The 14,959-nt window shown below is 37.3% G+C and overlaps 1 protein-coding gene across 1 annotated transcript in view; it reads right to left on the bottom strand.

Annotated features, from left to right (window-relative positions):
- The window catches only part of LOC119867070 (SH3 domain-binding glutamic acid-rich protein-like), a 55,877-nt gene that overhangs the window by 17,366 nt on the left and 23,552 nt on the right, over nt 1–14,959 (bottom strand). Inside the window, exon 4 of the mRNA XM_038581514.1 lies at nt 172–246. Within this exon, the coding sequence (XP_038437442.1) occupies nt 172–246 (75 nt within the window). The remainder of the gene's footprint in view (nt 1–171; nt 247–14,959) is intronic.

Here is a 14,959-nt window from a genome sequence, read left to right as displayed (position 1 = left end):
GATAGATGATTAGATAGATAGATAGATAGATAGATAGATAGATAGATAGATAGATAGATGATAGATAGATCTTCTATCTATGTAAAGTAGAATGACAGAAAAAATGAGAACCAAGCAGACATTCTGAGGAAGCTAGTCTGGGGGAAGATGGTTCAAGATATCAACTCTTACCTCTGCGGTGCTCTGTACCTCTCCCACTACATCACCATTGGGAAGGGAAGATGCATCCTCGGATGATTTTGTCACCTGCATCATATAAGTTGAGAACGTTAGAGAATTTTCTTGAGGATAATAACTTGCATTTCAACATCTTCTAACCAAGTAATGTTTGTCTTCATCCCTCACTTTATCTTTACAACAATACTATAGCCTGGTAAGTAGGACAATCACTACTACTCACACTTAAGAGATGAGAAAATCAAGGCATAAAGTGTCACATTGCAAATTAGGGATGGGGCTAGGTCTACACCTCCTACTTTATGCTCTTCGGACTTACCCACAGTTGCCAACCTTCTAAAATATTAAGTTATTTTTCTCATCATAAGAAAAAATTTTGTAACTGTGTGAGGTGATGTTTGCCAACTAAACCTACTGTAATCATTTCACTATAAATATATACACACACACACCCACACACACACACACATCAGTTCTTTACATTGTACACCTTAAACTAATACAATGTTATATGTAAGTTATATCTCAACAAAATTGGGGGGGAAATCAGTTCTTTTTATTACAAAGGCAGTTAAACCATTGACACACCCTCTAGTACCATGCTCTTATGGTAATCAATATTAAAATTTTGTTATATACCTAAATCTATCCTAATACATCATAGAGGTTTTTTTTGTTTGTTTGGTTGGTTGGTTGGTTGCTATTTTTGTTTTTGTGTGTGTGTGTGTTTCTTAAAACAGACATGGGAACATGGGGCACATATTGATTTTTTAGCTTGATATATCCTGAACATTTGCCCAGGTTAATTCAAATAGTTGTAGCCTCATTTTTTAAATATCTGCTGAATATTAAATATATAACTTATTCAAATATTTCCCAGCCAATAATTTTCCAGAATTTATATGTTTGTGCTTCAATAAACACTATACTAAGCTGAATAAAATGGTGGGGGTTTTATCAGATTTCTTTCCAAAACAAGAAATTGTAGCAATTAATATTCCACAGTAAATAAATTAACATCCTCTTTTCCTTTATCCTCATGACCAATGATTACTCTTTTTGGTCTCTACCAACACACTGGGGAGAAAATGAAAACAAAATTTTTGTTTTTGTTCCCATTTACATTTTCTTAATTACTAGAAGAGAAATGCATATTTTTCATGAGTTTTAGCCACTTACATTTCCTGTTCTGATACTTGCCTTCATGTTTTGCCCCTTTTTATTTGAGTTGTCTTTTATTATTAATCTTTAGAGGTTCTTTACATAATAGAAATATTAGCTCTTTGTCAAGTTACAACTTTAATTTTTGGTCTATACATTTTTGCAAATTTTGTACTTTTTAGTCTTTTAGCCTTTTATAAAAAGTAAATTTATCTAATTCTTATTCTCTGAATTGCAATGCTGTTATTTTATATTATTTATGAACAACAAGAGCCTTGATCCCTCTAGAATTTAATTTTGCCTATAATGTAAAGTAGGGCTCTGTTTTCATCCAGATAAACACCAAAGCATGTCTGCACTATTTATATAGCATCATATATTTGAATATACAGACATATCTATGAATATATTTATCAGTTTCCATGCCAATATACTGCTTTTATCAGTGTAGCTTTTAACATGAATTTTAATATTCAGAAAGGCAAGTTGCTAAACAGTTTTGTTTTTAATTTTCTTGGCTCCAGTGCCTGGGTGGCTCAGGCAGTCAAGAATCTGCCTTCAGCTCAGGTCATGATCCTAGGGTCCTGGAATCAAGTCCTGTATTGGGCTTCCCACTCAGCACAGAGTCGGCTTGTCTCTCTGTCCCCTGCCGCCGCCCCCACCCCCGCTTGTGCTCTCTCTCTCTCACTCTTTCTCTTAAATAAATAAAAAAATAAAATATTTAAAAGTAAATAAGTAGGTAAATAAAAATAAATTTTTCTTGGCTCTTCTCAGATGTTAATTATTCCAATAAATTTTAAGGTCATTTTCCTAGTGTCAAATTTTTTAAAATAAGATTTTGATTAAAATAGCATTAAATAGGGGTGCCTGAGTGGCACAGTCGGTTAAGCTTCCAACTCTTGATTTTGCCTCAGGTCATGATCTCAGGGTTGTGAGATCAAGCCCAGCATGGGACTCCACACTTAGCATGGAGTCTGCCAGAAGATTCTTTCTCCCTCTCCTTCTGCCCCTCCTGCTTGTACTCTTTCTAAAATAAATAAATAAATCTTTAAAAAGATAAAATATCATTAAATATATTTATTAGCTTAGATAATTTTCACTTCTTATTGTTAAGTCATCCTATCCAGACACATTGTAGGTCTTTCTATTACATTTTTATTTGTGGGTGTCTTTCAGAATAAAATTATGTTCTTCATAATACAAAGCTCTATATGGTTGCTGATAAATTTATTCCTAGATATTTTATAGATTTTTATCACCACTGTGAATGAGATTTGATTTTTATATTTTAACTTCCTATCCATTATTGTTGATATAAATAAAAGCTAATTTTTAATGTTTTTCTTTTATCCAGAAACTTAATAAACTCATTAATTCTAATAGATTTTATTGGAGTTTCTTGAGATTTCCAGGTATACAATTACATTATATACAAATAAAGACCATTTTAAAATTTCATATATATTACATATACATGACACATTTTCTTACATGACTATAATAACTACAGCTTCTGAAACAAAGTTTAATAGTAATGACAGACATGCCTCTCTTGCTTCTAATTGTAATAGAAATGATTCAACATGTCAGGATTCACTGTGACACTTACAGCTGCCTTTTGATAATTTGGTTTTTATCATGTTTAATTAATTTATTTCTATTTGTATTTTAATCCATTTTAATTTTAACTAAGAATATCTGAAGAATTTTATGGAATATCTTCTTGGTATTTATGTAAGGAATCATATGGGTTTACTCCATTAATCAGTTCATGTAAGTAATTATGTTAATAGAATAAATTCTGCTTTGTATTATACAGTTTGCTAACATTTTATTTAAACTTTTCCCCTCTATGTTTATAACAGAAATTGATCTCTGTAAACTGAAAATATTCTAAGTAATATATCAACTGGTATCAACTGGTGTATATCAATTTTGTATATAATTTGATTATAATCAAATTACATATATATGTATTCAAATTACTTTTATTTGAATCAAATATATATGTACATATGCCTGTCCATATGCACAAAGACACATTCTCCCTCTTTTGTATTTAATTGATTTGGCCTTTTCTTTTTATTGGTTCATACTGCCTATATTTTATTTTGTTTTCTTGTTATTAATTACTCAAATTGAATATTTATTTTAGGAGCATCTGAATGACTCAGTTGGTCAAGTGTCTGACTCTTGATCTCAGCTCAGGCCTTGATTTCAGGGTTGTGAGTTCAACTCCACATCAGGGGTGGAGTCTACAATCAATCAATCAATCAACAGTTTTACTAAGTTTTTACCTTTCTTTTTTAATTATAAGAATATTTAAAGTTAACAATTTTGCTCTGTATAGAGATCTGACTATATATTGGGGCTTAGGTATGAAATAACCTCTCTTACTATTTGATGATTTGTAATACCAGGGGTTTGTTTTGGTTTTGGTTTTTTTTTTTTTTTTTTTTGAGAGTAAAAGAGAGAGTTGGTGGGGAGGGGCAGAGAGAGAGGGAGAGAATCCCAAGCAGGCTCCATGTCCAGCATAGACCCCACACAGGGCTCAATCTCATGACACCAGCTCATGACCTGAGCCAAAATCAAGAGTCAGGTGCTTAACCAACTGAGCCACCCAGATGCCCCTATAATTTCAGTTTTCTCTTCTTTGGATACAGAGTTATTTGAAATGGTATATATTTACTTCTTAAGTTTCTAAGATATTTTTCTTTCATATTATAATTCTGTATTTGGGATATGAATGTAGTCTATAAAATTATCTCCTTTTGAAATTTATGAAGGTTTTCTTTGTGACCAAGTATATGATAGCTGTGGAAATTATTTTAATAAGTACAAGGGAAGAATACATTTTATTAATATCTATCTATATAGTTATTCATGTGTGTAGGCATATGTACATCCTATATATATTAAATTTTCTAATTATTTTTGTGTGTATGCTTAAAGTACTACCTGATAAGTACTATGTATCTATTGAAAGAAACATTGTATTTCTCAGTTTTTAATTTATATATTTGACTGTTATGTAGCATGATCCATAATAATTCATGACTACTATATTTTCTTCATAGATTTTTATCATTTTTCACTATATAATACCTTTTTCACCTAGTTAATGTTTTTGGCCTTGAATTCCTCTTTATTTGATATTATTAATGCCACTCCAGCTTTCTTGTTATTTGTATATGCCTGCTGTATACTCATTCCTTTATTTCAATTTTTCTTTAAATGAATGTTTTATTATGCTCTCATAAATAACATGTGGCTCAATCTTTGTTAAAATCCAACTTCACTGTCAACTCTAATTCCATTATAGCCAAGTAATCTCCTTTGGAACCCAACCTTCCAACAGATAATGACTATGAATTCTGAATCTAAAAAAAGAAACAAAGAGGGCCACCTGGCTGGCTGTTGGTAGAGTATGAAATTCTTGATCTAGGGTCATGAGTTTAAGCCTCACATTGGGTATGGAACTTACTTTAAAAAACAAACAAATGAGCAAACAAAAGAAAAGAAAAAATAAGAGAAAAAGTAGCCAAAGTAAGAAGATTCAAGAAGGACCTGACATTTAAAAGATATAAATAATTTGCACATCCATATTCATAGCAGCATTATTCACAGTAGCCAAGAGATAGAAACAATCCAAATGTCCATCAATGAATGAATGAATGAATGAAATGTTATATATACCTACAATGGAATATTATTCAGCCTTAAAAAGAGAAGTTATCCTGTCTCATGCCACAACACAGATGAATCTTGATTGCATTATGCTAAATTAAATAAGTCACTCACAAAAAAAATGTTTGATTCTACTTATATGAGATATCTAAAATAGTAAAATTTATAGAAACAGAAAGTAAAATGTTGGTTACCGGGACTGGGGAGAGGAGAAAATGGGGAGTTGCATGAGTATAGAGTTTTACTTTTGCAGAGTGAAAAATTTCTAGAGATCTTTTACACAGCAATATGAATATACTTAACATCACTGAACTATACACTAAGAAATGGTTAAGATGGTTAAAAAAAAAAAAAAAGAAAGAAAGATGAGAATGGTACTGAGTGAGTTACTGTTTTCAGGGCTTAAGTCTGAGAATAGGGGGAGATAAAACCACAACAGAAAACTCAGGGGTTTTTGTCTGAAGAATCAGAATACAGAACTAAAGCACAAATAACTCAGCAGAGACTTGGGCTGCTACCAGATACATAGAGTTTGCAGTTTGATTCTCATAAAGTAAATGTCTACTGAAACAAAAAATAGTCAATATTTTTCAGAGGAATGCAACAAAATATAGTCTGCACAACACAATATTTGCTATATCTGACAACCCAAAATACTTGAGATATAAAGAACAAGAAAATATGACCCATTCTCAAGAGAAAAAAACAATAAATGGAAACAACCTCTGAAAGGACCCAGATGTTAGAATTAACAGAGAAGGATTTCAAAGCAATTATATCCTACCCGTGCTCAAAGAAGTAAAGAAAAATATGCTTGCAATGATGAAACAATGGGAAATTGTTCACCAGCAGAGAAATAAAAACTATAGGGGCACCTGGGTGGCTCAGCGGTTGAGCATCTGCCTTTGGCTCAGGTCCTAATCCCAGGGTCCCTCAGCGGGGAGCCTGCTTCTCCCTCTGCCTGTGTCTCTGCCTCTCTCCCTCTCTCTGTGTCTCTCATGAATACATAAAATCTTTAAAAAAAGAAATAAAAACTGTAAAAATTGAACAAATGGAACATTCCAGAACTGAAAAAAGATAACATCTAAAGTAAAAAAAAAAACAAAAAACAAAAAAAAAACCTCACTAGACTGGATGCAGAATGCAGAATGAAAATTACAGGGAAAAAATACAAGAACATAAAGAAAGATCAATAGAAATCATCTAGGGGCGCCAGGATGACTCATTTGGTTGAGTGTCTGACGCTTGGTTTCAGCTTAGCTCATGATCTCAGAGTCATGAGATCAAGCCCTGTGTTGGGTTCCATCCTGAGCATGGAGCCTGCTTAAGATGCTCTCTTTCCCTCTCCCTCTGCCCCTCCCTGCTCGCTCTCCCTCTCTCATAAATAAATAAATAAATAAATAAATAAATAAATAAATAAATAAATAAATAAATAAATAAAATCATCTAATTTGAAGATCAGATAGAAACAAGATTTTCTAAAAATGAAAAAAGCATCAGGGAAGTATGAAATAATAACAAAAGTTTTCACATATAGATAATGGGAGTTTCAGAAGGAGAAACAAGAGCAAATGGAGCAGAAATTATATTTGAAAATTAATAGCAAAAATTTTCCTAAATTCGGTAAAAGAGACAATTTTACAGATTACAGAATCTCAGCAAACCACAATAAAGATAAATGCAAAGAAAATTATACTTAGGCACATCATAATCAAATGGCTAAATACCAAAGCAAAAGAGAATGTCTTGAAAGTGGCCAGAGAAAACTGACATTGCATACAGGGAACGAGGATTCCAAAAAATCCTCATGTTTTATCAGAAGTATAGAGACCACAAGACAAAATTTAAAAAGCCACATTTAAAACACTGAAAGAAAAAAATCATCAACTAAGAATTCTATGCTCAATGAAAAAATGAGTGGGAAATATCAGAAAGGGAAACAGAACATGAGAGACTCCTAACTCTGGGAAACGAACTAGGGGTGGGGGAAGGAGAGGTGGGCGGGGGGTGGGGGTGACTGGGTGACGGGCACTGAGGGGGGCACTTGATAGGATGAGCACTGGGTGCTATTCTATATGTTGGCAAATTGAACACCAATAAAAAATAAATTTACAAAAAAAAAAAAAAAAAAGAAAACATTCTTCAAGAAGGAAAGCCAAGACCGCTTCAGATAAAAGAACAGTAGGAGAACCTGTTGCCAGCAAACATGTGCTACAGAACAATGCACAAGGCTAAAGTAAGGTCTTTGGGTCAAAGAGCGATGGTGCTAGATGGAAACTTGATGCTTCAGAAAGAATAAAAAGCATTAGAAAAATTTTTAGGGCAGCCCAGGTGGCTCAGCAGTTTAGCGCTGCCTTCAGCCCAGGGCCTGATCCTGGAGACGTGGGATCGAGTCCCACGTCGGGCTCCCTGCATGGAGCCTGCTTCTCCCTCTGCTTGTGTCTCTGCCTCTCTCTCTCTCTCTCTCTCTGTCTCTCATGAATAAATAAATAAAATCTTTAAAAAAAAATTTTCAAAAAAGAAAAATTTTTAAATGTCTTTGTAAACAGAAAACATTTTTTCCTCTTACTTTCTTTAAAACACATAGAATTGTTCAATACAAAAATTATGATGTTATATAGTAGAGTTGATATACACACAAGAGTGATACATATGATAAGACAGCATAAAGGATGGGTCTGGTAAACACAGATATTTGACTGCAATGTTTCCGCATATTATACAGCGTTACAATACTAACCTCTAACTCAGGGCACCTGGCAAGCTCAATCAGTGGAGCATGTGACGCTTGATCTCAGGGTTGTGAATCTGAGCTCCATGTGGCACGTTTAGATTACTTTAAAAAAAAATATTCACTATAATGCTAACTCTAAACTGTGAAATACTAAGAACATATATTACAATCACTAGAGCAACCATTATAAAGTAGTTCAAAGAGATATGGCTCAAAATCCAATAGATAAATTGAAAGGAAATCCTAAAATACACTCAACCTAAAAGAAAGCAAAGTAGCATGGAACAAAGGAATAAAAGGATGGGGACAAAGAGAAACAAATAATAAAATAATAATAATAAATCTAAACAAAACCAATTCAATGATTACTTAAAAGTTAACAGATTGGACACGTGGGTGACTTAGTGGGTTAAGCATCTGCCTTCGGCTCAGGTCATGATCCCAGAATCCTGGGATCCAATCCCAAACAGGGCTCCCTGCTCAGTGGGGACTCTGCTTCTCCCTCAGCAATCTCCCTCTGCCCCTCCCCCAGCTCATGCTCATGCCCACGCTCACAAAAATAAATAGAATTTTTTTTAAAAGAAGGTAATGGACTAAATGATGCAATTGATCACAGGCACTGTCAGAATGAATGAAAATGCACAAGAGCCAATTCTACGTTGTCTGCAAAGACACACCATAGGAAACAAAAGCACAGGTAGGTTGAACATGAACTGACGGTAAAAGATGTATCACGCAAATGGCAAGCAGAAGTCCGGAGTGGGTTTGTTAATATCATGATGAAAAGATAGAAAGACAAAGAGTATTACCAGAGACTAAAACAGTGACACTGATGGGGCGCCTGGGTGGCTCAGCTGGTGAGGTGCCCAACTGTCAATTTCAGCTCAGCTCATGATCTCAGGGTGGTGAGTTCAAGCCCCGTGTCAAGCTCTGTGCTGAGCGTGGAGCCTGCTTGAGATTCTCTCTTGCCCTCTGCCCCACCCCCACCCCCACTCATGCTCTCTCTAAAAAAAAAAAAAAAAAAAGACATCTGATAAGGATAAAAATGTCAACCATTAGGAAGTCATAACACTCATCAGTACGAACATGCCTAACCATGGAGTTTTAAACTAGACAAAGCGTAGATCGGCAGGATTAGAGGGAGGAGCAGACAATTCACAACTGTAGTTGGAGATCTGAGCACGCCCCCTCTCATCAGCTGTGGAACGACTATGCAAGAATTCAAATTGTCTTTTTTCTTCTGTTTTCCTTCTTTTTTTTTGGGGGGGGGGAGACGGCCAAGAACTTCAGCCTTTTTAAATTTAGTAGAACAATTGATGTACTTCAATTCCTTTTGCTGTATTAATCCATTATTCATTATTCATCTGGCTTCTCCCATGTGACTACTCTCCTTCTTTTGCTGGCTCACATCTCTCCATTCTGTCTTCCTCAGCTCTGTCCTCTACCTTGTTCATCTAAATATTCTGAAATGTTTTTTTTATTTCAATTTTATTTGAATTTTTTATTTCAATTTTATTTGTTGTGCTGCTTAGTTTCCTACTCCTAAAACTTTGAACTCTTTATTAATATATCCAATTATATAATACATAGGATCATGAAAATGGCTTACCTGCCTTCCTCCAATTAAAAGGAGACCCTCAGGGCAGCCTGGCTGGCTCAGCGGTTTAGCACGACCTTCAGCCCAGGGCCTGATCCTGGAGACCTGGGATCAAGTCCCACGTGGGGCTCCCTGCACGGAGCCTGCTTCTCCCTCTGCCTGTGTCTCTGCCTCTCTGTCTCCCTCCCTGTGTCTCTCATGAATGAATAAATAAATAAAAGTCTTTGAAAAAAATAATAAAAATAAAACGAGACCCTCAGAACACCTGTATTTTCTTTTCTCCATATTCCCCATCCATAATGGATATTCCCTTTCTCACATACTCCCTCCCACAACCCCTGGATTTTTCCAAGATGGTTTAAAATTCTTTTTTTTTTTTTTTTAAGTTTGTTTGCTTGTCTATGAGAGAGAGAGGCAGAGGGAGAAGCAGGCTCCCTGAAGGGAGCCTGATGTGGAACTTGATCCCAGGATTCTGGGATCATGACTTGAGCCAAAGGCAGACACTCAACCACTGAACCACCCAGGCACCCCAAGATAGTTTAAAATTCTTGATGTCACTATTATTACAGTGTTTTCCTTCACAGAAGTGGCTCTTGACATTAGCAGCACATTTAATTCATCTGGGAGCTTTCATCATTCATTGAGCTTGGAGGCAGCCCTGGCATCCAATAGCATTAACAGCTCCCCAGGTGCTCCTGCAGTGCAGCCCAGGTTGAGGCTGACTGCCAGGATGTAGCCTTCTCCCAACCCTCTAGGGAGGACCCTCTCCGGGGCCTGCCTGCCTCCCCACCCAGCTCACACCCCTCCCCACCCAGGAACAGGCACTTCTGCTGACCACTGACCACTGAGGGGCTGAGGGCAGGATGCAGGTGGATGGAGGCTTCCACCTTCCAGGCTGCTCCACATCACCTCCCAGCTCCCACCCTGGGCCCTCCTGTGTCTCAAATCCACCTCCTAGGGATAGGGAGAGCCCTGTGAACCACTCCCACCTGGGCAGGGCCTGGCCTTAGTTTCCCCCTTCAAATCAGCCCTTTTGCCTCCCATCTTCCAAGTGTTCTTCCCTAGTTCTTGGTCCTCAGACAGCATCGTTGGGGCTTTCCTGCATGGTCATCAGACAAGGGGTAGTAGCATCTTCAACTGGAAGGTCCTCCCCTGTCTCTTTATTCATTCTCTTCCTTCCATCAGGCCTTTTGATCTTTCTGGAACTCCTGTTATTCATAGATCAGGTCTCCTGTGTCTGAATTCCAAACTCCTGGCTTCCACGCATGGTTTCTACTTCATCACGTTTTATTTCATGTTTGATGTATTTGCCCCTGTTGAGCTCCTGGAAGCAGGATCGGGCCTCAGCTGTGTCCACTGTCTGTTGTCCATGTTGCAGTTTCAAATTAGCAAATCCCAGAACAGGTGCTCGAGCTCCAGACTCAGCCCTCTTACGGCTCCTGTTAAATGTTTTTCCAGGTCTCCTCTGGCTTCATCATTCATGCTCGTTCAGTGGAAGGCACCTGATCCAGCCGCTCGGTTGGTCTTCCTCCCGCAGATTACTGGGAAATGCTGAGCTTACTTAGATATTTTTGCCATTACTCAAAATTGCTTTCAACAGGCACTAACTAATCACACCAGAAAATGAGTATCAAAACTTATCATCATGTATCATTTAGGACCAAAAACTCCATGATGCAGATATATCATCTGTGGATGTGTTCAAAGAGCAAATCCACCTTCCAACAGAGGATGCAGCATGACCACCCCCAGAGGGATGGGAAGCCTCTTTTGAGCAATGTTGGTATTGCTGTTGGGAATCTCAAAACTTCCTGGGATAGTGAGGAGGACATCCCTCCTCCCTGGGATGTAAGGATTCTGACACCCAGTAGTCATCCCCATAGTGTTCTGTGAACACAATGCTCTGACATGGGCATGACCATCCTCATCTCCACCAGCCAGGGGAAATCTAATTACATATATAAGTGGGTGTTTGCCACTGATATCTTAATAATATTCCCCTGACTAAAATAATGTATAGAAGGCATTGATTCGGGACACCTGAGTGGCTCAGCGGTTGAGCATCTGCCTTCGGCTCAGGATGTGATCCCGGGATCTGGGATTGAGTCCTATATCGGGCTCCTTGCAGGAAGCCTGCTTCTCCCTCTGCCTATGTCTCTACCCCCTCCCCTCTGTGTCTCTCATGAATAAATAAATAAAATCTTAAAAAAAAGAAAAAAGAAGACATTGATCCTGGGCACCTGGGTGGCTCAGTTAGTTAAGCCTCCAACTCTTGGTTTCTACTCCGGTCATTATCTCATGGGTCATGGGATTGAGCCTGGAGTAGGGCTCTGTACTCAGTGGGGAATCTGCTGAAGATTCTCTCTCCCTTTCTGTCTCTTTCCACCCCTCCCCCACTCACATGCACTCTCTCTCTTTCAAATGAATAAATAAAATCTTCCAAAAAAATAAAAGACCTTGATCTTAGTGATTCCTTGCCAGACATTTGACAACCACAGTATAGGTTATCAATCATCACTTCAGTAATTTGCTTTAAATGTTAAGTTGATCATATATTTACTTCTTTCATTTCAATCTAGCATGTTCTAGAAGTAAAAACTACTGTTTCACTTAGATGATTCTTATCATCTACTCATATAGTTTTATTAATATACAGTTGTTTAGGATCTACTCCACACCTACTGACTCTCCTTACCTGATATTCTTGATATATTCCTATCATCTATGGTAAGAATGTGCTTGGCATCATGGTATCTTTCATGGGACATATGCTTGGTATATTCACAGTATAGTATGTTGTATATAATCATATCAAGAGTTTTATTCTATCCATCCATTTTTACAAATAAGATATAATGTTTGCTATCTTTGAAAACAGGCTTTGGGATTATGTTCATAGATATTTTGTCTAAAACTTTTTGAACTGACTTTATTATTTTATTTTGAATGTTGCAGAAACAACCAAATTTTCGTATCAGGTGCATTATTCTTGTTTTAATCCCCATAAAGCATTTCACCTTTGAAAATTATCAAACATTAACCACAGTTATTTTTTTTAAGATTTTATTTATTTATTCATGAGAGACACAGAGAGAGAGAAAGAGAGACACAGGCAGAGGGAGAAGCAGGCTCCATGCAGGGAGCCCGACGTGGGACTCCATCCTGGGTCTCCATGATCACACCCTGGGCTGAAGGCGGCGTTAAACTGCTGACCCACACGGGCTGCCCAACCACAGTTATTTTAAGTCTTTTGTCATTCACTGATATTTTTCTTAGCTTGTTTTACTCTGATGCTTCCCTAAAAGTTTTTGCAGTCTACTACAAGCCAGACTGCCTCACCTTCCACATAAAATGACCCAGAGGCCCCTAGAAAAGGATTATATGCCAGGCACTTTGGGGTATAGGCTTCTGATGGCAACACTTAAAGATCATTCAGGCCATACTAGTGGACTGAGTCAGGATTTCCAGAACTCTGGCTGAGAAGCAGATGGGTTTGTGTGACTACCAACCCCAGATCCAGTGGAAAGAGAATCAATTACATAGAACTGAATGAATCAGTGAAGATGAGGTTAATTTTTGTATGGAATACTGTTGATGTTATTTTAATGTCCTATTTTCTGGATATAGAAGGAAGCCTCTGTCTTTCCTCTTAAGCTTTTTATAAGTCAAAACAATGTAGTAGGCTCTATTTTTGTATGCTGAAATGAGACATTTGTAAGTGATATTCTCTCTGACCCCTTCAGAACTCAAAAATTCTAAAGTTTTTCTGTGTTTCATGGCAATATAGCTATGGCTAGGTTCAATAAGAGTGTGCATTTCTTGTTGCCAGGGCATAACTGGAAACTGGGTATGCAACCAAAGTCTTGCCTGGAGTGTGCTTTTGAGAATGATGCTCATTTAATCAAACATGATCAGATGGTTTTAAAGAACTAAAATTGCCTCTATGGAGCCAAGGCTTATTGGCAAAACCCTCTTGGGCAAAACTGGCCTCATGCTTGGCCCCATACAGCCTGCCTTAGACAAGAACAATATTCCAAAAGCAAAAATGCTGTGTATGATATTTAGTATCATTTTATAAGCATATATTTTCTATGTAATTGTCAAGATGTCTATTTTTAGAGAGAGCTTAATTTCCTTGCTGATACTTGTCCACAGTGTTGTTTACTACAAAATGACACTGACAAATTATATCATTTCCATAAATCATCAAGTGTCTGTCTTCCCAAAGGATACTTGAAGGACTTCCCCCGTGTACACATGCATAAACACTTATAAATCCAAGCAGTGCTGACAACACCAGAGGTTCTAGCACAGTCTGTGCTGCTAACTAGTGGGTATCTGTGCAAATCATGTAAACGCTGTGGGCTTCAAGCCCCCTCCTCTGGGAAGAGAAGAATCTGGACTGGATGGTCTCTTAGCTTTCTCCAGGCTTCATTTTATAATTCCATGGCCATTCCTTTCTTCCACTTAGCTAAAGAGAATTGCATACAATATGACAGTACTTAAGCACAGGTCAGGGCAGGATTTAAAAACTGAAATTAGATTTTTTATTAAAAATGTTATTTATTTATTTGAGAGAGAGAGCAAGCCCAAGTGGGGGAAGGGGCAGAGAGAGAGGAAGAAGCAGACTCTCCACTGAGCAGGAAGCCCAATGCAGGGCTTGATCCCAGAACCCTAGGATCTTGACCTGAGCCGAAGGCAAATGCTTAACCAACTGAGTCACCCAGGCATGAAAGCAAACAGTTAACCAACTGAGTCACCCAGGCATGAAAGCAAACAGTTAACCAACTGAGTCACCCAGGCACCCCTGAAATTAGATATTTTTTAATGGGACAAGATAAAACATAGCAGAGGCTGAAATAGATTTACATATACTAGTATGGATATATCTCAAAGCATAATGTTGTTTTTTAAAGAACTAATTATAGAACATTTTAAACAATGTAATACCAATCAGCCATTAAAAGCACCAAACAATATATGTATTGCTTGTGTAGATAAATAAATAGTTTATATATATAGCTTTTTATATAGATTTTGTTTTTAATTCATGATGTTGATGGCTCCCAGGGAGGGAAGGAAGCAGAGCGACCTCATGGTTTCTCTGTAATGTTTGGGGTTTTAACTAAAGCAAATATGGTATCACATTCATTTTAGAGAGGCACATCCATAAATATTTAAATGAGTCCATGGATTAGTGGTTGCTAAACAGAAGCGTACATCAGAATCAACCAAAGAACTTTTTTAAAATGCAGATCTTTGGTCCTCTCCCCGGTAATTCAAGACCAGTGGGTCTGAAGTAGAACTCAGGCATCTGAATCTTTTTTTTTTTTTTTTTAGATTTTTTAAATTTATTTATTCATGAGAGACACACAGAGAGAGGCAGAGGCACAGGCAGAGGGAGAAGCAGGCTCCCTGCAGGGAGCCTGATGTGAGACCCGATCCCGGGACTCCAGGATCATGCCCTGGGCCAAAGGCAGACACTCAACCACTGAGCCACCCAGGCATCCCCATCTGAATCTTTAAAACTACACAAGTGACTCTACTGCACAGCAGCCTATCATACAAAATAGTACTATTTAAATAAAATTGAAAAAAATACA

The sequence above is a fragment of the Canis lupus genome, chromosome 31 (assembly GCF_011100685.1).
Source record: "Canis lupus familiaris isolate Mischka breed German Shepherd chromosome 31, alternate assembly UU_Cfam_GSD_1.0, whole genome shotgun sequence".
Taxonomy (NCBI): domain Eukaryota; kingdom Metazoa; phylum Chordata; class Mammalia; order Carnivora; family Canidae; genus Canis; species Canis lupus.
Note: the sequence above shows the minus strand (reverse complement) of the source record. Positions and strands in the feature narration are given on the sequence as shown.